Below are 24,605 nucleotides of genomic sequence, written 5' to 3' on the forward strand. Positions count from 1 at the left end.
GAGGTGAGGTAAGTCAGCAGTTACAACAATATCTTTCAAAAGACACACGCTATCAGCAACACATTCAGGTCTGTATCTTTTTTAACTTTATGCAAATGAGCAGCTTCTCACAACAAGTGGAGGATCACTTATCCGCACGCCACAGCAGTGAGAAGCAAACTGCACAACTCTCACCACAATTCAAGTACACTGCGCAACAAAACACCAAGTTACTATCAACAATTAGTCAAACACTTAATCACCTTTGATGTGTGCTGACAGCATATGTCCTCACCCTTCCTTGCTTCACGGGCTCGATGTGTCAAACCCAGGCGCGGTCCTCAGCGTCTCACAAACGAACATCACAAGGTCGAGTTCCCGGCAATTCTGCTTGAATCACACATGCCTTAAAAGCAGAACGCCATCCAATTATCTGCTTCAGCTGAAAGTCTTTAAGGTTGCATGTGAGCACCAGTCACAGGTGCTTCACATGATGTTGATGAGGGTGAGGATTCTTCAGCCAGCACCTTCTCCACAGACAAATCAGTTTCCATGCCACCTGAAGAGCAAAGAAAAGAAAAGAACACCAAAACATCCAGCCACACCCCCCAACACACAACAGAAATAAGGTGATCTCCGGCCACTAGCCCTAAGCTTCACTAAAAGACCCAGAATTTAGGTAAAGTTGAGGCTGTGGCACGCTCCGCTTCCTAATAAAATGAATTAAAAGTGTGAAAAGTGTGGAACTATACTATGCCAGTATGCTATTTATTGACACAGGGAGATCATTCCACAGAACAGGGGCACGATAATCAATCAATCAATTATATTTATATAGCGCCAAATCACAACAAACAGTTGCCCCAAGGCAATAAGAGAAAGCTCTGTGACTCACAAGACTTCTTATTCACCCTAGGGACATAAAGTAGTCCTGCACCCTGAGAACGCAAAGCCCGGGCCGGTACGTAAGGTTTAATTAGGTCAGCTAAGTAGGGAGGTGCCAGTCCGTGAACAATTTTATAGACTAGTAGCAGAACCTTAAAATCTGATCTCGCTGGGACAGGAAGCCAGTGAAGAGATGCCCAAATGGGTGTAATGTGGTCGAACTTTCTGCTTCGTGTCAAAAGTCTGGCAGCAGCATTTTGAACCAATTGAAGAGCCTGAATGCTGGACTGCGGCAAAACAGAAAATAGAACATTGCACTAGTCCAATCTAGAAGAGATAAACGCATTGGATCAGGGTCTCAGCATCAACCATAGACAGGATGGGATGAATCTTCGCTATATTTCTCAGGTGGAAGAAAGCAGTCCTCATAATATTTCTAATGTGGAGGCCAAAGGACAACGTAGGATCAAAAATTACCCCAAGGTTCCTCACTTTGTCCGTGTGATATATCAAATCAATTTTATTTCATTTATATAGCGCCAAATCACAACAAACAGTTGCCCCAAGGCGCCTTATATTGTTAGGCAAGGCCATACAATAATTACAGAAAAACCCCAACTGTCAAAACGACCCCCTGTGAGCAAGCACTTGGCGACAGTGGGAAGGAAAAACTCCCTTTTAACAGGAAGAAACCTCCAGCAGAACCAGGCTCAGGGAAGGGCAGTCTTCTGCTGGGACTGGTTGGGGTTGAGGGAGAGAACCAGGAAAAAGACATGCTGTGGAGGGGAGCAGAGCTCAATCACTAATGATTAAATGCAGAGTGGTGCATACAGAGCAAAAAGAGAAAGAAACACTCAGTGCATCATGGGAACCCCCCAGCAGTCTAAGTTATAGCAGCATAACTAAGGGATGGTTCAGGGTCACCTGATCCAGCCCTGACTATAAGCTTTAGCAAAAAGGAAAGTTTTAAGCCTAATCTTATAAAGTAGAGAGGGTGTCTGTCTCCCTGATCTGAATTGGGAGCTGGTTCCACAGGAGAGGAGCCTGAAAGCTGAAGGCTCTGCCTCCCATTCTACTCTTACAAACCCTAGGAACTACAAGTAAGCCTGCAGTCTGAGAGCGAAGCGCTCTATTGGGGTGATATGGTACTATGAGGTCCCTAAGATAAGATGGGACCTGAATATTCAAAACCTTATAAGTAATAAGAAGAATTTTAAATTATATTCTAGAATTAACAGGAAGCCAATGAAGAGAGGCCAAAATGAGTGAGATATGCTCTCTCCTTCTAGTCCCTGTCAGTACTCTAGGTGCAGCATTTTGAATTAACTGAAGGCTTTTCAGGGAACTTTTAGGACAACCTGATAATAATGAATTACAATAGTCCAGCCTAGAGGAAATAAATGCATGAATTAGTTTTTCAGCATCACTCTGAGACAAGACCTTTCTAATTTTAGAGATATTGCGCAAATGCAAAAAAGCAGTCCTACATATTTGTTTAATATGCGCATTGAATGACATATCCTGATCAAAAATGACTCCAAGATTTCTCACAGTATTACTAGAGGTCAGGGTAATGCCATCCAGAGTAAGGATCTGGTTAGACACCATGTTTCTAAGATTTGTGGGGCCAAGTACAATAACTTCAGTTTTATCTGAGTTTAAAAGCAGGAAATTAGAGGTCATCCATGTCTTTATGTCTGTAAGACAATCCTGCAGTTTAGCTAATTGGTGTGTGTCCTCTGGCTTCATGGATAGATAAAGCTGAGTATCATCTGCGTAACAATGAAAATTTAAGCAATGCTGTCTAATAATACTGCCTAAGGGAAGCATGTATAAAGTGAATAAAATTGGTCCTAGCACAGAACCTTGTGGAACTCCATAATTAACCTTAGTCTGTGAAGGGGTTAATCTAATCTATTAGATAAATATGATTCAAACCACTGCAGCGCAGTGCCTTTAATACCTATGGCATGCTCTAATCTCTGTAATAAAATTTTATGGTCAACAGTATCAAAAGCAGCACTGAGGTCTAACAGAACAAGCACACACATGAGTCCACTGTCTGAAGCCATAAGAAGATCATTTGTAACCTTCACTAATGCTGTTTCTGTACTATGATGAATTCTAAACCCTGACTGAAACTCTTCAAATAGACCATTCCTCTGCAGATGATCAGTTAGCTGTTTTACAACTACCCTTTCAAGAATTTTTGAGAGAAAAAGAAGGTTGGAGATTGGCCTATAATTAGCTAAGATAGCTGGGTCAAGTGATAGCATTTTGAGTAATGGTTTAATTACTGCCACCTTAAAAGCCTGTGGTACATAGCCAACTAATAAAGACAGATTGATCATATTTAAGATCGAAGCATTAATTAATGGTAGGGCTTCCTTGAGCAGCCTGGTAGGAATGGGGTCTAATAGACATGTTGATGGTTTGGAGGAAGTAACTAATGAAAATAACTCAGACAGAACAATCAGAGAGAAAGAGTCTAACCAAATACCGGCATCACTGAAAGCAGCCAAAGAGAACGATATGTCTTTGGGATGGTTATGAGTAATTTTTTCTCTAATAGTTAAAATTTTATTAGCAAAGAAAGTCATGAAGTCATTACTAGTTAAAGTTAAAGGAATACTCAACCCAGTAGAGCTCTGACTCTTTGTCAGCCTGGCTACAGTGCTGAAAAGAAACCTGGGGTTGTTCTTATTTTCTTCAATTAGTGATGAGTAGTAAGATGTCCTAGCTTTACGGAGGGCTTTTTTATAGAGCAACAGACTCTTTTTCCAGGCTAAGTGAAGATCTTCTAAATTAGTGAGACGCCATTTCCTCTCCAATTTACGGGTTATCTGCTTTAAGCTGCGAGTTTGTGAGTTATAACACGGAGTCAGGCACTTCTGATTTAAGGCTCTCTTTTTCAGAGGAGCTACAGCATCCAAAGTTGTCCTCAATGAGGATATAAAACTATTGACGAGATAATCTATCTCACTCACAGAGTTTAGGTAGCTACTCTGTCCTGTGTTGGTATATGGCATTGGAGAACATAAAGAAGGAATCATATCCTTAAACCTAGTTACAGCGCTTTCTGAAAGACTTCTAGTGTAATGAAACTTATTCCCCACTACTGGGTAGTCCATCAGAGTAAATGTAAATGTTATTAAGAAATGATCAGACAGAAGGGGGTTTTCAGGGAATACTGTTAAGTCTTCAATTTCCATACCATAAGTCAGAACAAGCTCTAAGGTATGATTAAAGTGGTGGGTGGACTCATTTACATTTTGAGCAAAGCCAAACAAGTCTAACAATAGATTAAATGCAGTGTTGAGGCTGTCATTCTCAGCATCTGTGTGGATGTTAAAATCGCCCACTATAATTATCTTATCTGAGCTAAGCACTAAGTCAGACAAAAGGTCTGAAAATTCACAGAGAAACTCACAGTAACGACCAGGAGGACGATAGATAACAACAAATAAAACTGGTTTTTGGGACTTCCAATTTGGATAGACAAGACTAAGAGACAAGCTTTCAAATGAATTAAAGCTCTGTCTGGGTTTTTGATTAATTAATAAGCTGGAGTGGAAGATTGCTGCTAATCCTCCGCCTCTGCCCGTGCTACGAGCATTCTGGCAGTTAGTGTGACTCGGGGGTGTTGACTCATTTAAACTAACATATTCATCCTGCTGTAACCAGGTTTCTGTAAGGCAGAATAAATCAATGTTGATCCATTATTATATCATTTACTAACAGGGACTTAGAAGAGAGAGATCTAATGTTTAATAGACCACATTTAACTGTTTTAGTCTGTGGTGCAGTTGAAGGTGCTATATTATTTTTTCTTTTTGAATTTTTATGCTTAAATAGATTTTTACTGGTTGTTGGTGGTCTGGGAGCAGGCACCGTCTCTACGGGGATGGGGTAATGAGGGGATGGCAGGGGGAGAGAAGCTGCAGAGAGGTGTGTAAGACTACAACTCTGCTTCCTGGTCCCAACCCTGGATAGTCACGGTTTGGAGGATTTAAGAAAATTGGCCAGATTTCTAGAAATGAGAGCTGCTCCATCCAAAGTGGGATGGATGCCGTCTCTCCTAACAAGACCAGGTTTTCCCCAGAAGCTTTGCCAATTATGTTATGTGTCGGACGCGGTCGGAGCACCGACCCAGCGTTTGACAGGACCCAGCATAAAATAAGCAGAGCACGGTTCAAAAGATAACACATTTTAATGTAAGTGAGTGAAGTGATAAACAACTAAAGTCCGCGGTCTGGTAAGGTGAAAACACGGCGCGCTCTCAACAGCGCAATCGGTCCGGAGCCACAGCAGTTCGTAACCCCGCCGACACCCCCCAGGTGGCCGCGACAAACCAAGTCTGTGGAGAAAGAAAACATGAGGTGAGTCCAACACTCTCCAGCCAGAGAGACCCAGCTCTTAAATATATTTCAGCTTCTCACCCTGCAGGCACGGAACAACTTGGTTCAAATCTCCTCTGCAGCAGAAGCTAATTAGACAATTAGCATAACGTGACAGCTCAATAACACAAGGTGTGAGGGACACCAAATCCACTGTCATTACTTCATAAAAGTCACCAAAACCAAATTACCTCAGGAAGTGTGCTGAAGAGCGTGAGACCTCACCCAATCCTCCTTCACAGACTGTGGCGTCAAACCTGGAGCGGTCTCTGCATCCGTAATGGTGAGATTGTTCTCCTGATGTCGATCTCACACGTCTGCTCACAAGGTCAAGTCTCTGGCAATCACACACTGTGCATTCAAGGTTTAAGTGCAGCAATCTCTGATCAAGACAGAATACACCACAGCTGTGAGTCCTGATGACCTGCACGTGAAAACAAGCCTCAGGTGTTCAGGGTGAGGTCCTAATGCTCAGCCACTCAGTCCTGAATGCGTACCACTTGGTGGGAGAAACAGAAAACCAAGCCAGCCAAACACCCCAGCACACAACAGTACATCACCCTCACGGGAAGCCTCCTGGCAACCACACGAACCCGGGCCAGAAAAAACACCCCCCTCCAGGGACCATAGCTGGAATGTTGGCTGGGAGCAAAAAACACCTCCTGCAGCTTCAGTCTCAGCTCCGTGTGCTGACGATCCAGCTGGGAAAGCCTGTCTCCAAGAGCCGAGCATTACTGCGCTCTGAAGACAACTCCGTCGTCAGCTGCTCAACCTACAATGGTAATCTCTTCATGTGGTCATTGATCATCTCAATGTTGCGCTTCTCTAGTTCTTCCTTCAGCTGGATAATGCAAGCTTCCAGCCGCCTCCTCTCCTCTGCCAACAGGGAACTTCGTGCTGAGACTATCAATCACATCTTGGAGCTTATCTTTTCTCACCCTGAGCCTGTCTGCAGTAGACTGCTCCTCCTGGGTGTGTAGCATGTCTCCCTCCATGGCTTTAAGCTTCTTATCACTGTCTCTAGCATCATTAACTGCTTCATCCCTGGACATCTGCATCTCTTCCAGTCCTCTTATCTGATCTTTCAGTCGGGCCTGCAGTTTCTTCAGCTGCTATAAAACATTATCGCGATTTTCATTAGCATCTTCAAGAAGGCCTTCAAGCCCTCCCAGATCCAGCTCCCATGTCTTCTTGGCAGAGTGGGCCTGGGAACATTGCCTGCATTCATCCTCCAGCTCCTCCAGCTGAATCTTCATCTCCTCCAGTTGCTGCTCCATGGCACGCTTGGACCTCTCCAAACTGTGAACTCTTTCCAAAGTCATCCATCTCAGTCTTGAGCACTTTGTTAAACCGGTCAAGTTCACCTTTCAGGTCTATAGACTTCAACTCCCCTGCCAGGGTCAAGACTTTTGTCTCCTTCTCCCTGGCCTCCGCTTTGGCATGATAATGCTCCTCTGCATATCGAGTAGCAATGCATTTCTCTTTGGCCCGCATCTGGTCAAACTTCCTTTGCTTCCTCTTCAGATTGGAGATGATCTGCCGAAGGTGGTCCTGGTCCACCATGAGGTCATCCGACTCTTGCTGCAAACGGATTTCTGTCTTATCCAGTTTGTCCATAGGCTGAACTTTTCTACTCCAGCTGCCGCTGAACACCGTCCAAACTCCCATTGGACTCACTTGAGGCCCTCTTCAGCCCCCTCTACTGACAAGGCGTCCTATCCTGCCTTTGTCTTCCTTTCAGCCAGCTGAGTCTAGAGAGTAGAAACTGGCTTCTCCACAGTCTTCTTGCTCTCTTCCTCTTCGTTCAGCATCTCCCGCAAAATATTCCCCTCATCCTCCATCTGCCCTAGGCGGATGGAGAAGGAAGGTGTCCCATGGATTTCCTCTTGGAGCAGCTCCTGAGTGAGTATCCTGCAACTGAGACTCCAGTGCAGAGATCTTTTTTGTTGAATTTGATGGTCTTGCCTTCTGCTTCAGTTAGCAGACCTGTTAGAGTCTCCACCTCTGACTGCATCTTTGCATTCGTTTCTGTCAACTCTTGCTTCTGTCGTTCACTTTGCTCAGTTTTGGCCAGGAGTTCTTGAACCTGTGCATTCAGCCATCTTTCGACTATGTTTTAGAGTCTGCTTAGTCAAAAAACAAAAAGAAAAAAAAAAAAACAATAACCCCCCCAGGGAACACCACAACCAAACCCCAGGGGTGCAAACTGGGAGAAAAGAAACAAAAAGAAAAACACAAACAACCATACCAACACCCCCCCCCCCCCTTCCCCAGAGGACCGACCCATCAAACCCCGGGAAGAGGAGAAAAGAAAAAACAAACACGACCCAAACTTAAGCTTGCAAAAAAAAAGAAAAATCTAACACCCCCCCCCCCCCCCCCCCCCCCGGACAACATGTAGGGACCAACAACCCCCAGAGGACATCCCGCCAGCTCCAGGAGTAATAACCGCAGCCGAGGTCCCTCTGGGATCCAAAGTCACCCACGGGGGCTCCCAGCGCCTCCCAGAGGACCGTTCCATCAAACCCCAGGAGACACTTCCCCATGACTAACAGACCCAGCCCCGGCCGTCTACGGCTAGATGGTCCCACAGTCATTTCCCCCCCAGAGGACACCACAGTCACACCCTGAGGGCGGAAACTGGGGGGAAAAAAAACATACAAACAAAACAACAACCCCAACCCCACCCCCTCAGCGCAGTGGAAACTGGAAGTACGTCCAGTGTCACCAACCATGACTATACCCCAAAAGTCAACCGGGAGGAGTGGAACAGCGTTAATGGCGTACGGCACAAGACGGCGCCACCCCTCCGACTTTTAAACCAGCCACCAGCTGCGGGTATATTCCACTGCCCCAAACCTCAGCTACGCCGATGGCGTACGGCTCAAAGGCACGCTGAAGCCGGAGGTGGAACAGGGAATTAACAAAAAACACCCCTAAACCCCCCACCCGGGTGCAGAGGTTACCTGGGAAACGCCCAGCATAACCGAACTGCACCACCCCAGCAACGCCAATGGCAGACGGCACAGAGGCGCGCCAAGGCTGGAGGTTGTAAAGGGAATAAAAAAAAAAAATACCCCAAACCCCCCCCCCCTGGGTGCAGAGGTTACCTGGGAAATGCCCAGCATAACCGAACCGCACCACCCCAGCAACACCGACAACGTACGGCTCAAACGGCTGGGGCCGGAGGAGAATACAGGGAAAAAAATAAAACATCAACTCCATCAGACCACAGACAGTGCTTTAAACCCACAAAAACAACAAATTAACCCCTGATAAAAACACCTCATACTAAAACAAGAAACAGATAATAGACCAATAAAAAAAAACTAACATTGACCTACATCATCAACTGCAAAGAATGGAAAAACATTGTGTTTTCCATCCTTTGAACCTGGACGGTAATGTGACTCTGTCACCAATGGAGGGAGCCAAAGTGCCAAATAAGAACATCCCTGTGGTAACAGAGTAAAAACCAAGTCACACTGCTGTAAACGACAGCAGGTTATAACAAACAGCTTAAAGTGCAAACTAAATACCACCGGGACTGCTACAACAGGCGTCGGAAGCCAGCTGCACGGGAGGGAGACGGTGCTACAGCCGTAACAGCGGGGTGCGACGCGACCCACGCTGTGAACTCCGCCATGCGCGCACCAACGCGCACAACCCGGGCGGAGAGCACCCGCAACTGATCCCGGATCAACTCCAACATCTGCTGCAGCCTTCCCGGCAAAAATACCGTCTCTGCTTCAGCTGGTCCATTGTTAGACAGCCAGAGACTACTGTTATGTGTCGGACGCGGTCGGAGCACCGACCCAGCGTTTGACAGGACCCAGCATAAAATAAGCAGAGCACGGTTCAAAAGATAACACATTTTAATGTAAGTGAGTGAAGTGATAAACAACTAAAGTCTGGTAAGGTGAAAACACGGCGCGCTCTCAACAGCACAAACGGTCCAGAGCCACAGCAGTTCGGACCCAGGGACCCCGCCGACACCCCCCAGGTGGCCGCGACAAACCAAGTCTGTGGAGAAAGAAAACATGAGGTGAGTCCAACACTCTCCACCCAGAGAGACCCAGCTCAAAAGGTGCACACAATCAGCAAACTCTTCCTGGCTTAAATATATCTCAGCTTCTCACCCTGCAGGCACTGAACAACTCAGTTCAAATCTCCACTGCAGCAGAAGCTGATTAGACAATTAGCATAACGTGACAGCTCAATAACACAAGGTGTGAGGGACACCAAATCCACTGTCATTACTTCATAAAAGTCACCAAAACCAAATTACCTCAGGAAGTGTGCTGAAGAGCGTGAGACCTCACCCAATCCTACTTCACAGACTGTGGCGTCAAACCTGGAGCGGTCTCTGCGTCCGTAATGGTGAGATTGTTCTCCTGACGTCAGTCTCACACGTCTGCTCACAGGGTCGAGTCTCTGGCAATCACACACTGTGCATTCAAGGTTTAAATGCAGCAATCTCTGATCAAGACAGAATACACCACAGCTGTGAGTCCTGATGACCTGCACGTGAAAACAAGCCTCAGGTGTTCAGGGTGAGGTCCTAATGCTCAGCCACTCAGTCCTGAATGTGTACCACCTGGTGGGAGAAACAGAAAACCAAGCCAGCCAAACACCCCAGCACACAACAAATTATCTATGAAGCCCACCTCATTTTTTGGACACCACTCAGACAGCCAGCAATTCAAGGAGAACATGCGGCTAAACATGTCACTCCCGGTCCGATTGGGGAGGGGCCCAGAGAAAACTACAGAGTCCGACATTGTTTTTGCAAAGTTACACACCGATCAATATTAATTTTAGTGACCTCCGATTGGTGTCATTACTGCCGACGTGAATTACAGTCTTACCAAATTTACGCTTAGCCTTAGCCAGCAGTTTCAAATTTCCTTCAGTGTCGCCTGCTCTGGCCCCCGGAAGACAATTGACTATGGTTTCTGGTGTCACTAACTTCACATTTCTCAAAACAGAGTCGCCAATAACCAGAGTTTGATCCTCAGCGGGTGTGTCGCCGAGTGGGGAAAAACAGTTAGAGATGTGAACGGGTTGGCGGTGTACACGGGGCTTCTGTTTAGGGCTACGCTTCCTCCTCACAGTCACCCAGTCGGCCTGCTTTCCCGGCTGCTCGGGATCTGCCGGGAGGGAACTAACGGCGGCTAAGCTACCTTGGTCCACACCAACTACAGGGGCCTGGCTAGCTGTAGGATTTTCCAAGGTGCGGAGCCGAGTCTCCAATTCGCCCAGCCTGGCCTCCAAAGCTATGAATAAGCTACACTTATTACAAGTACTATTACTGCTAAAGGAGGCCGAGGAATAACTAAACATTTCACATCCAGAGCAGAAAAGTGCGGGAGAGACAGGAGAAGCCGCTATGCTAAATCGGCTAAGAGCTAGTAGCTGTGCTAAGCTAGCGGATTCCTAAAAACACGCAAAGTGAATAATGTGTAAATAATTTAGAGGTGATTCAGCAGAGGGAGTGCTTTAGTTAAGGCACGTGAAGATTACACTGTGAAACAAATCGTTATCTAGTTAACTATATCAATCTAACTGCACAGATTAAACAGCTAACAGATACAGCAAACACCGCTGTGCTCCGGAACAGGAAGTGATACAATACCGCAGTGAGAGCCAACCACCAGTAGAGGTTCAACACCAACAAAAGGGTGTTGAACAAAGGGGTATATGACACATGAGACTAGGCTAAGCGTTAACTGGTCAAATTGATGCCGATGTCTCACTGGCAATCTTCTAAGGATTTTATGTGTGTGAGATGACTTGCAGTTATTGGCATGTATAACTGAGTATCGTCAGCATAGCAGTGAAAGGTAATCCCAAAGCACCGCAGTATGTGCCAAAGGGGTGCTTTATGAAGTGAGGACAGCAGGGGGCCTAAGACGGACCCCTGTGGAACCCCAAATTTCATGTCACTAAGGTTAGAGGTAGTGTTACTGTACAAAACACAGTGAGAAAGACTGGTCAAGTATGACATCAGCCATGCAAAGGCACTCCCAGTAATCCCAAATGATTTCCAGCCTTTCTAGTTGAATATGATGATCCACTGTATCAAATGCAGCACTGAGATCTAACAGCACCAGAACCATAGTGGTGTGTGAATCCATTGCAAGCAGATCATTCACCACTTTAGTGAGAGCCGTTTCTGTGGAATGATATTTTCTAAAAGCAGACTGCAGTGGCTCAAAGAGATTATTCTCAGTAAGATTGTCCACGGGCTGCTGAGATACCACTTTTTCCAGAATTTTAGAGCAAAATGATAGATTTGATATCGGCCGATAGTTTTTCAGTACACTAGGGTCAAGATTAGGTTTCTTAAGTAATGGTTTAATCACTGTAGATTTGAAACATTTAGGAACAGATCCAGAGGTAAAGAAAGATTAATAATATCAGAATCAGAATCGCCTTTATTGTCATTGTAATGTTGGGGAAAGTGAGGAACACGGACCCACAACAGGGGGCGCAAATGAACGGACAATGAAGAAGTCAAATAACAAGGTTTTACTGTTGTGAATTCGCACAACAAACACAACAGATCACAATTGTAAAATAAACCAATTCCACTGGTGTCGTGTGGGCAGGCTCGACGATAGGAGACGTCCGTCCGAGTCGAACCGGACACCACCCGATTTCCTCTGCCACCGAACCCCGGGAATACTGGAGCCGCCAAGTCCCGAACTCCCAGGTGGCCACTGCCTCCGCTCGTCGGATCCGGTACTGCTGGCGAGGAACAGAAACAGTCAGATGTGGGTGCGGCTGCACCCAGCAACACGTAGGGTGGACAACACCACCTCCACCTCTAGTCACAAACAATACTGCAGTGTAGGGTACTTATCCGATATGAATCTAGTTCAGTCTTCAGCTGTCTTAAGCACAAGCAAAAAGGTTATTCCTCAGAAATGAGATGACTGGCTGAGTGCGTTACCTTCCTGGTAGAACGATATCTCGGCAATGAGATGAAGATGCCGTCCCGCTGATATACCCTCAGCTGATGGATGTCAGCTGTTTCAGGTGATGGGTGACGGCTGTCACCTGGGCTGCTCCTGTGAGGCGGCAGCGCCCTCTGGTGCCTGGAGCCCGCACTCCAGGCGGGGCGCCCTCTGGTGGTGGTGGGCCAGCAGTACCTCCTCTTCAGGGGCCCACACAACATGTAATTTGCATTGCAGCGAGATTTGACTGCAACTCCAAAAAGGTGCTTTCCGTGGTGCGAGTAATTTTTAGCCAAACAAAAGATAATAAAATGTAACAATAAATTGTTCATAGTATATGTTGAACTAAATAAACATAAGATAAAGTAAAATAAAATAAAATGTGGACCAAATAAATGTAAAACGAGAATTATATACTTGTACAACTGTGGAATGGATGAGATTTATTGTCATTGTCATTACAAGTGCAACAACAACGAGATTACGTCCACACTCACATTTCCACAAACAGCAATTAATCCACAATTATTACTACTTTACCGTAATAATGGCACACATCAGAATTAAGACAACACATATACATTTGACATTGTTTATGTGCACTAAACTTGAAATAGTCAGTCTGTTATCCAATTGAGGCGATGTGAGTTTGTGGTAGCCGCTGCAACTGGAGTCGCGCCGCCGCCAGTTTGGGGGGAACGGGACCTGCTGCAGCTAAAACTGCGCAGCCCCCAGAGGGGAAAGGGGTGGCATGAGCGGTGGCTGGGATCGGGTGTATGATGGGGACAGAAGGTGAGGTAGAAGGGAAAGTGGAGCATGCTTCAGTGTGTGAGTCTGTCTGCCCTTGTGTCCTGGAGAAAGATAAGAAAGATAAGGAGGCAGCCAATCTTCCCAAGGCCATAGAAGTTCTTCTGGAGGATAAACAATGGGCATTTTATCCTTGACAGGCTGATAAGCCTGCCGTATTTGTGGTTGAGCAGTGAAAAACACTTTTCTAGCTTCACATGAGCAAACCAAAACCCAATTATGAAAAATTCCCCAGCCTCTGAAATCTTCTCCTGTAAGGTACACATTTGCTCCGAGATGTTGTCCAATTTGCGTCTAAGTTCAAGGGTTAACACAGTCTGAGAATGCATCACCTTGCCCCATTCATTAATCATGAATCATATTGCACTGGAATATTGCACATGGTTTACAGATATTGCACAAGAAACTTGAAAGGCACGGATTAGAGTGATTTGTTTTTGTTCAGTGCAGTGATCGTTCTGGGGAGAAAGCTGTCCCTGAGTCTGCTTGTCCTAGTTTTGATTGACCTATACCGTTGGCCGGAGGGTAGTAGGTCAAACAGGTGGTTGCTGGGGTGGGATGTGTCTTTGCTGATGCTGGCAGCTCTGCTGAGGTAGCGAGAGCTGGTAATGTCTTCCAGGCTGGGCAGAGAGCAACCAGTGATCCCCTGGGCCATTTTGATCACCCTCTGCAACGCTCTCCTGTCTGCTGCTGAGCACCCCCCATACCACGCTGTGATGCAGTACGTCAGGATGCTCTCGATGGTGGCTCTGTAGAGCAACACCAGCAGCTTCTCCTCCAGATTGTTTGTCCTGAGCACCCTCAGGACGTGGAGTCGCTGCTGGGCTTTCTTCACCACCACTGTGGTGTTGGCAGTCCAGGAGAGGCTGTCAGAGAGCTGCACTCCCAGGAACCTGATGGAGCTGACCCTTTCCACACAGTCCCCTTGGATGTAGAGCAGGGCTGGGTCAGCCCTCTCCTTCCTGAAGTCCAGGATTATTTCATTTGTTTTTGTGGTGTTCAGCGGCAGGTTGTTAGCTGAACACAATGCTGACAGTCGATTGACCTCGTCTCTGTAATCAGACTCATCCCCCCCGAGATGAGCCCAATCACGGTGGTATCATCCGCAAACGTTATGATGGTGTTTGTGGGATGGCTCAGAGAGCAGTCGTGCGTGTAAAGGGTGAACAGGAGGGGGCTCACTACAAAGCCTTGAGGGGAACCGGTGCCGAGTGTGATGGTGGAGGAAAGGTGGGGGCCAAGTTTCACAGACTGTGGGCGGTTTGTGAGGAAGTCCTTGATCCACTCGCAGATGGGGTGAGATGCCCAGATGTGTCAGTTTCTGGACAAGGATCTCCGGGATGATGTGGTTGAAGGCTGAGCTGAAGTCCAGGAAGTGCATCCTCATATAGCCCCCTGGTGCTCCAGGTGGCTCAGCGTGGTTGTGGAGAGCTGTGGTGATAGCGTCCTCTGTGGAGCTGTTTGCCTGTAGGCAACTGGTGGGGGTCCAGAGTGGGAGGTAGACCAGGCTCTGATGTGCTGAGAGACCAGTCTTTCAAAGCACTTCATGACCACAGGCATAAGTGCAATAGGCCTGTAGTCATTTATGCTCTCCACTGCTGACTTCTTTAGGAAGGAATGATGGTGGAAGATTTGAGGCAGAGTGGAATGATGGCTTGCGACAGGGACAGGTTGAAGATGCAGGTGAAACCTCCAGCCAGTTGGTCAGCACACACTTTGAGTACCTTTTCAGGTACCCACATCGGCTGGCCACCTTCCTGGGGTTCTCTGCCTTCAGCACCGTCTCACTTTGTGTTCCTGAAGTGTTAGCGTGCTAGTGCTGGAGGGTGGTGGGTGTGGAGTTGCTGCTGGTCTGTCTGCTTCGAAGTGGGCAAAGAAGCAGTTCAGCTCCTCTGCCAGCGAGGCGTCAGACCTAGCATTTCCTGGGTTATTGCTTCTGTAGTTGGTTATATGATTTATTCCCTGCCACATCCTTCTGGGGAAATTCACAGTGAAGTGGTCCTCTATCTTTTTCTTGTAGGATTTTCGGTGTGTGCTGCACATTTTTCGACTGTGCTGCACATTTCCAGCACAGTCGGTCCAAGAGTGGGCCACAGGTCCTTAAACAGTTTTGTTGGTATGGGATCAAATAGACAGGTTGTGGTTTTTGTTGACGTTACAAGTTTCGTCAGCATGCCTAGAGAGATACTCTCAAATTCTGTAAATCAAGGTAATACCTCCGTAATGGAGCCCACCTCAATAGCAAGGTGTAGTGGCTGGGTTAAGGCATGCTGGGATATGTTTAACCTAACGTCTTCTATTTTCTTCTCAAAGTAATCCAGGAAATCTTGTGCTGTAAAAGGAGAGCGAACGACAGGTGGTTGTCCATAAGTGTTGCCACCATGTTGAACAAGAACTTTGAGTTACTCTTGTTTTTGGTTGATCAAATCAGAGTAACACTGTAGGTCCGCTTTTGTAGCAGTAATACATGCTTATAGTCTAAGATAGCATCACGCCACGTAAGGTGGAATACTTCTAATTTTGAAGACACCATTTCCGTTCTGGACCTCTAGTACCTTATGCTTGAGGTCACGCATGTAGACATTTAACCAAGGTGACTGTGTTTTAGGGGAGCATGGTTTTAACAAAGGTGGTAGTAGTTTTGAGCACTGACTTTAAACTATCCACAAGACTGTCTACTGATTGTGCATTATCATATCATTATCATATCAGGCAGTCTAGCTTTGAGTTCAGTTGTAGTTGAAGAGTTGATGCATCGCCGTAGTGAGAAATAAGGTTGTTGTTCCACTAAACACGCTAGCAAAACTGTAAACCTAATAAGTGACTGATCAGAGACCGCTGATGTAAGGCATGATGTCAATATTCGTGGACAACAATACCACGTGCGAGAACCAAATCAAGGATATTTCCACTAATTGTGTGTTGAGTCCCGAATGCATTTCCGAAATCCTAATGCCATCCACAATTTCCATAAATGATTTGCAGAAGGGATAACAGGCTTATTTATATGAACGTTAAAGTCACCAATGATCAGAATGTATCTGCACTAGTGACAGGTTAGAGATGAACGCACTAAATTCATCTAAGAATTCAGAATATGGCCAGGAGGCCTATAACAGTGACAAAGTATACGGCTGATATTATTCTTCTGACTTGGCAATGCGTAATATCCTAGCAAAGCGGAGAATCAGATGCTCAACAACGAGTTATATTTGTGACCCCCAACAGCTAATAAGCTAAACCTAGATTTATAAATAAGAGCAACACCCCCTCCTTGCTTTGCATCATGAGGGACTTCATTATATAAAACAAATAATAAATGTTTTTTACATTCTTTCAATTGTACGAATATTTCATGAGGTGAAAGCTGGAATGTTCCATTCAATATTCGTTCCATTTAACTCATAAACATTCATGATTTGTATATTGTTCTATCATGAAGTTGTGGGGACCAACAACAAACGGTAAATAACCCACAAACATCAACTAAACGCAGGTCGAAAAGACCTTTATAAGTGTGTGTGCGTGTGCGTGTGTGTGTTGTGTCTGTGAATATTCTCCAATGCAACACGACTTATCATTTCAGAAATTATTACTTTATTCTCATGACTAAAATTGACCTGGTTTTCCAGCGTCACACTCGACGTGTCACAGGTGCTGATGTAAATAGTGGGCGGGGCTTTGGCTCTCTTCAAAATTCTACCAGCTCCTTGGTTGGCATGACGACGTGTGCACGCACGGCGTCAGAGGTACAAATGGGTTTTTGTCGTCCGACATAAAGCTTGTTCTGAATAATACCTTCAGTAGGGTGCCACCTGCTGGCTGGAATGAGGCGTGCATGGACACGCTGTCAGACGCAGAGGCTTGCCACGACGCCGTTGAGTTTTTGCCAAAGTGTCCATTAACTAAACTCCTCTTTCTCCTCTCTCCCTCTGTGCATTCCGGCTGCTCCTCTCGCCTCCTCCAAGGTAAGTCCCATATAAGCCACACCCCCACTGTAAAGTAGCACCCCTCCTCATCGCTCCATCCCCCGCGTCCTCCCACCGTCTGTCCGTCCGTCCGTTGGTCTGTGTTTGGTCAGCAGTGTGGTCTCCTCCCCACTTCCTGGCCCTGTGCGCCGGTTTCATCCCGCCTACCTACCTGTCTGCTCTGGTCAGGTGAGTGAGGTGTTAGCTCAGCGACAGCCACTCTGCAGCTTCTCCTAACTCCTCCCATCTGCTCCCCCCGCCCTGTACTCCTCCCTCCCTCTTACCCCGCCCCCCGCACCACAGCAGGTCCTGGGTCAACCTGTACTGTGTGCTGAACAAAGGGGAGCTGGCTTTCTACAAGGACGCCAAGAACACCACCACACCGTACAACAACGAGCCACTGCTCAGCCTTTCCCACTGCCACTGTGATGTCACCAACGGCTACAAGAAGAAGAAGAACGTCTTCACGCTCAAGTGAGGACCTCGCCAAACACTGCTTCATCCTGTCATAGCTTCTGTGACAGGGAATTAGCACAACCAACGCCCCATCCAGTTGACTTGAATTCCCAGTAATCAGTAAATTCACTGACTTCGACAGCGTGGATCCAAGTGTTCCCGCGGACAGGGGGACCCAAGAGCAGCCGGAATTATGAAATTAGAGCATGACGTAAACAAATGGGCGTGTCAGACGTCACGTTCTGAAGTAACACGTGACGTTGAATTAGTTATTGTACTTAATGTCCTTCTGTCATGACATGTAGAGGCTCTGACCATTCACGTGTCATCAGTAAATGAGCAAATCTGAAATTTCTAAATGTTAATTTAAGAAAAAAATCACTTACTGGCAAGAGTTGTTTTCTAGTTTATTGCAGAAAGTAACAGAAAAATTAAAACCAGATTGATTTAATAATAATGAATTGGATTTACGGAGTGGTTTTCAAGACACGTCACAAGTTCATCATTCATTCACTCTCACATTGGTGGTGTTAAGCTACTAGTGTAGCCGCAAACTGACGGACGCGTGGCTGCTGCCATTCTGTGCCTACCCCCCCCCACCACCTCAATCATACACAGGCAAGGTGGTTAAGAGTCCTGCCAAGGACACAGCGGCACTATGCAGATTTTTGACTGGTTGGGAGCCAGATTCAAACCGCCGACCCTTTGGTCATAAGACGGCTCGCTATTACCGTCCACAGCTTGTAGATTGATCAGTCAACAAAGAAGACAATAATCAGTGAATAAGGTATTGATCTACAGGAGGTCAGAGGTCGGACCAACCATTTATTTTTACTCTAACACTGAGCAACTTTGATGGTATTTTGTTTTTCCCAATATTTAGAAGTTTCTCCCTCAGTTCTTTATACTCATCAGCCACTTTATGAAATACACTTTGAGCTCCATGTTTGACCCATTTAACCCTCAGAGCTCCATGGACCAAACTTCTTGTCCAAACCCATGTTTGTTTTATGTTGCTGGACCCTGGAGAGCTCATCCTTAATGGCAGAGATTCAACAGGGTGTTGGAAGCATATTGACAACATGACCTCACACAGTTATTGGGGTCTGCGTCCTTCTAAGGACTGTGCCCCACAAACCCTTCAGGGTCCAGGCCCACATTGACACCTGTAGGCCGAACAAACCATTGTGAAATGAGATGGTCCAGTCCAGGGAGTATTTTGTGATTGCATCATTAGCTTTTCCTGCCCCTACCCCCTGTCACCTGGCAACCTTGACACCTGCATGTTACAAGCTACTGGAGAGGGCGAAACCCGTATTTTACTAAACATTTTTCAGAGCTTATTTATACTTTTTTTTTTTTTTTTATAAAAAAACGTATTTAACTTATTTACAAGTGTACATGTGGAGCTCAGATGTGGCCTGGTGGTGGTGGTGTTTTATTATTTATTTTATTTTATTTTATTATTTATTTATTTATTTTTTACCAGCTGTTTTGTCTTGGGGTGGAAAAAAAAAATCACACAGTGACTCATGGATTGTTTGAGCCATGAAGGACACACTGGTTGTATCCTTCATTTCTGTGGGGGAAGAAGGCTGCACAAACATATTTGGCACATTCCAATGAGCCTTCAAAATGGGGCAGCTTAGTCACGTGGTGTGTGTGTGTGTGTGTGTGTGTGTGTGTGTGTGTGTGTGTGTGTGTGTGGTGTGTGTGGTGTGTGTGTGTGTGTGTGTGTGGTTGTGTGTGTGTTTGACAAATGCAGCCTTAGAAGGATGCGTCCCTTGAATTGGGACACAGCTGTGGATCCATGCTTTAAAACCGTCTGAATGTGGCAGCAGAAATCCAGACTCACCAGGTTTTGATGATGTCCCATTGTCCGGGTTAGGGACCGGTGCCTGCTGTAGTCTTAGCTGACAGGAAGTGACACCCACTGTAGTCTTCTGCTGCTTCCACGTGCTCAGATATGACCTTCTGCAGAGCTCTGTGGTTGTCATGATGAATTATTTTATTTCTAGTGTCTTGATATCAGCTTGAACCACTCTGGCCATTCTTCTATGACCTCCACCAACAACAAGGTAATTTCAACCAGAGATCTGCTTCTTGTTAGATGTTTCTTCTTTTTTGGACACTTCTCTGTAGACCCTGGAGGTAGTTGTGGGTGAAAACCCCAGTAGATCAGCAGTTTGCCCATCCAATCATTCAAAGTCACGAAAGTCCCATTTGTGCCTCATTCTGATGCTCAGGGTTGAACTTCAGCAGATCCTCTTCACTCGTGATCTAATTATCTAATGAGCCTCGTTGGCTCATTAGATAATTGGCTTTATGAGCAGAGGTGATGGTCTAGTGGTTAAGGTGTTGGGCTGAGACCAGAAGATCCTCGGTTCAAATACCCACCTGACTGGAAAATCACTAAGGGCCCTTGGGCAAGGTCCTTAATCCCCAAGTTGCTCCCGGTGTGTAGTGAGCACCTTGTATGGCAGCACCCTGACACTGGGGTGAATGTGAGGCATTATTGTAAAGCGCTTTAAGTGTCTGATGCAGATGGAAAAGCACTACATAAATGCAGTCCATTTACCATTTCCATTTAGATGAACAGGTGTATCTAACAACAAAATGGACAGAACATTGCCCCAGCTGTCCTTTATTGTTGAGTCTGAATCAGGTTAAGTGATGTCCAGGTGTCAAAGCAGCCTTAAACCAGCCATACATCATGAGGTAGGAATGCTTGTCATTCTGGGACGGTAGAGAAACGCATTCCGTATTTCAGCATGTACGGAGCTCCTGTAGGAGGAACTTGTGTCTTGGGGAGGTGAGACTGAATCACAGCGGTTCAGGTGTGTTAAAAACTTCAGCACTGCAACTGGAGACCTGTTTCCCGTACTACAGTAGTGTTCAGAATAATAGTAGTGCTATGTGACTAAAAGATTAATCCAGGTTTTGAGTATATTTCTTATTGTTGCATGGGAAACAAGGTACCAGTAGATTCAGTAGATTCTCACAAATCCAACAAGACCAAGCATTCATGATATGCACACTCTTAAGGCTATGAAATTGGGCTATTAGTAAAAAAAGTAGAAAAGCGGGTGTTCACAATGATAGTAGTGTGGCATTCAGTCAGTGAGTTGGTCAATTTTGTGGAACAAACAGGTGTGAATCAGGTGTCACCTATTTAAGGATGAAGCCAGCACCTGTTGAACATGCTTTTCTCTTTGAAAGCCTGAGGAAAATGGGACGTTCAAGACATTGTTCAGAAGAACAGCATAGTTTGATTAAAAAGTTGATTGGAGAGGGGAAAACTTATACGCAGGTACAAAAAAATATAGGCTGTTCATCTACAATGATCTCCAATGCTTTAAAATGGACAAAAAAAACAGAAACGTGTGGAAGAAAATGGAAAATAACCATCAAAATGGATAGAAGAATAACCAGAATGGCAAAGGCTCACCCATTGATCAGCTCCAGGATGATCAAAGACAGTCTGGAGTTAAGCCTCGGTCCCACCGAATAATGAAGGCTGAAGGAGCCACGCATGGATGTGTCAGCGAGTATTCGAAGAATGACCCACATTTTGATCTATCACGTATCCATTATGAAGGTGCCTCTATGTGCCTCTTTGTACCCCGCATGTGCCGCGTAGCAGCCTCTAGTGAGCCACGACCGACCTGTCATTACAGCCTCGAATGACTCGCATCAGCCACACTAAGCCACGTAGTGCCATGATAGTGCCATGATAGCGGCATGATAACGCCATGTTGGCGCACGTTTAGGCATGAGTTTGGTCCAAACCTCCAGCCCTCCCACACCTGGTCTCTTTCAAGTGTAGGTTTTCAATTAACACATTCACAGCAGCATTTAAAGATGTCCCTTCTTTTTTTTAAAACGCAGTCCAAAAATAGACACTCCAGCACAGTTCCGCAGTTGTGCGCTGTGCGCCAGGCTGCTGTCCACCTGTATTGCACCAGACCAGCTAGACCCGAACCACGGGTTCCTGGAGAGCCGCCTCTGTGCTCCTCGCTGGCTCCGCGGCTCTCTGGCTTTTCTTCTGCGACTTTAAACACACAAAACTTTATGTTTATCCGTTTATTTCTGCAAAATCGCTCTTTTGCGTGCGCACTGCTGTTGGTCCTTTCCATGGACAGCCGCCTCTGTGCTCTTTCTAAGTGGCTTCCTTTCCATCCGTGGCTTGCTGGCTTTATTTTTTCCCTGGCTTTAAACACAGTCATTTTTACAACGTGATTCCACTTTTGACAAAAGTGCTCTTTTGCGCGCGGTGCCGTTCTGCATATAGAATGCGGTGGCCGTTTTATTATATACACCTGTGGATCATTTTCAGTGTATATATATATATATATTTCTTTATTTCTTCTGCAGCTTACAAGTCACCATGATACAGCTTTTAACTTTGTGTTATGTCTTCAAAATCGGTCTTTTGCGCGAGCTCCTGCTCTTAGCTGCTCCACTGGAGTTATTATCTTCCATGGCTTTAAACACACATCCACTTTCACTATTGTTCCAATATTGATTGAAATATCACTCCTTTGTGAGCTGGCGTTCTGCCTAAATGCTAGTTTGAAGCATGATGATGAGTCACTGCCTCAGTGCGCACACACAGCGGAGCTCATGTGATCCATTAATTCCAGAAGTGATTAGAGGTATTTTCAGCATCCAAGGTTTGACAGAAAATGATTAATCTGCTACAAAATAATTATTTTATATAGAGACCAGCGCACAGAGCAGGTGGAATTGTGTGCGCAAGAGGAGAGCCGCTCAGTGCGCACACACAGCGGAGGTCATGTGATCCATTAACAAGATATTAAATCAACATACTTTTACATACAACAGAAATCAACATACAGACATACTTTTACAGCTAGGAACTGTTTTATCAAGCTATAAAAAACATTAAAATTAATTACCTTAAGCTGTTCAAAATACATCCCACATGGAGCAGGAAAGAGAGGGAAAAAAGCGTCCAGATAAATCAGGTCTTCTGATTCTAGAAGTGATTAGAGGTGTTTTCAGCATAATCCACTACAAAATAATTATTTATATAGAATCCAGCGCACAGAGCAGGTGGAATTGTGTGCACAAGAGGAGAGCCGTTCCAAAAATAGCCTCTCAGGCCCTGTGAATGGTGCCAGGCGCACGGATAATGGACTTTTGCAGACTCGTAAGCACCACGCAAATGCCTCTAAGCCGTCGCAGTAACTCGAACACAAACTGCGCCACGCTGTTGTTGCTAAATTTTGAACATCTTGAAATTAGCACGACGCTCAGAGAGGAGCCTTGTTAACTGAAGATAATGCCTCTAAGAGCCACTCAGAGCCACTATACTGCCACGATAGCTCATGAAACAAAAAAAACAGGGTGCGTGGCTCCGTCTTCATCCTTCATTATTCGGTGGGTCCGCGGCTTTACCTGTAAGTGCTGTGACAGTTAGAAGACACCTGTGTAAAGCTAATTTATTTGCAAGAATCCCCCGCAAAGTCCCTCTGTTAAATAAAAGACATGCAGAAGAGGTTACAATTTACCAAAATCAACTGTCCTAAAGAGAAATGGAGGAATATTTTGTGGACTGATAAGAGTAAAATTGTTCTTTTTGGGTCCAAGGGCCGCAGACAGTTTGTGAGACGACCCCCAAACTCTGAATTCAAGCCACAGTTCACAGTGAAGACAGTGAAGCATGGTGGTGCAAGCATCATGATATGGGCATGTTTCTCCTACTATGGTGTTGGGCCTATATATCACATACCAGGTATCATGGATCAGTTTGGATATGTCAAAATACTTGAAGAGGTCATGTTGCCTTATGCTGAAGAGGACATGCCCTTGAAATGGGTGCTTCAACAAGACAATGACCCCAAGCACACTAGTAAACCAGCAAAATCTTGGTTCCAAACCAACAAAATGAATGCCTCGCAGATGTGAAGAAATCATGAAAACTGTGGTTATACAACTAAATACTAGTTTAGTGATTCACAGGATTGCTAAAAGAGCAGTTTGAACATAATAGTTTTGAGTTTGTAGCGTCAACAGCAGATGCTACTATTATTGTGAACACCCCCTTTTCTACTTTTTTTTACTAATAGCCCAATTTCATAGCCTTAAGACTGTGCATATCATGAATACTTGGTCTTGTTGGATTTGTGAGAATCTACTGAATCTACTGGTACCCATTGTTTCCCATGTAACAATAAGAAATATACTCAAAACCTGGATTAATCTTTTTAGTCACATAGCACTACTATTATTCTGAACACTACTGTACATCACAAAGTGTGTATTTACACAGAATTAAAAGCACAGAACGCATCTGCACTCCAGTAAAACAGTAGTAGCCAAATGAAAAACCAAATGTAATGACGAACTCCATTATGGCCAAAGTCTACCTGGCTTCCATAAAGACTTAGTGTGAGGTAGAAATGCATGTTTCCATTATTTAAGTCCCAAATGAGAGAAAAATTAATAAAAATTTAAAGGCAGAATGCCTTTAAAGCACCATTAAAGGACGTCCAAGGTGAGCACACAAAGGTGTCCACACCCTTGGAGCCTCAGAGTGGCCAGAGAGAGAACAAAATAGAAGCACAGTGTATACGTAGCTCTCAAAATGCTATGACGTGTGCATAATTCATTCCTACAGTTTGAATAATATGTGTCAGGATTCGTGGTTGCGTGACACAGAAGGTGTTTGGACACAAATGCAAACTCTCAGACGATGCGGTGTAATAATAATCTTTATCTTACAGACAGTCCAGGGTCCGGTACACAGAAAGGCAGGCCGCGTAGCAAAGGTACAGATGAGGGCAATGCAAAATACTTAGTCAGGAACAGGCTGAGGTCGAAGGCACAGTGAGACACAATATCAGAGTCAGAGGCAGAGAGCAAAATCCGGAAAAGCAGAACGAGGTTAAAAAACACTGAGGTATACGAGACGAGAACTGGGCTGGAACGAAGATACGAAGATCAACGAGCTGGCACCGCGGTGAGGGAAGTGAGCGCTAAATAACAGGTGATCAAACAAGGTGCACGTGTGATCGAGGGTTCTGGAAGGAGGTGTGGCTGGATGCAACAAAGATGAGGGAAGCAGGTGCAAGATAGTGCAGTGGTGACAACACAAAGTGGAGTGATGTAAGATGCAAAGACACGTGAGC

The 24,605-nt window shown here is 45.5% G+C and overlaps 1 protein-coding gene across 1 annotated transcript in view; it reads left to right on the forward strand.

Moving 5' to 3' along the window:
• LOC117509055 (spectrin beta chain, non-erythrocytic 4-like) overlaps nucleotides 1-24,605 on the forward strand; it is a 301,034-nt gene that overhangs the window by 274,063 nt on the left and 2,366 nt on the right. Inside the window, 1 exon segment of the mRNA XM_034168865.1 lies at nucleotides 17,299-17,469. Coding sequence (XP_034024756.1) covers nucleotides 17,299-17,469 — 171 coding nt within the window.

This window comes from Thalassophryne amazonica, chromosome 4 (genome assembly GCF_902500255.1).
Source record: "Thalassophryne amazonica chromosome 4, fThaAma1.1, whole genome shotgun sequence".
Taxonomy (NCBI): domain Eukaryota; kingdom Metazoa; phylum Chordata; class Actinopteri; order Batrachoidiformes; family Batrachoididae; genus Thalassophryne; species Thalassophryne amazonica.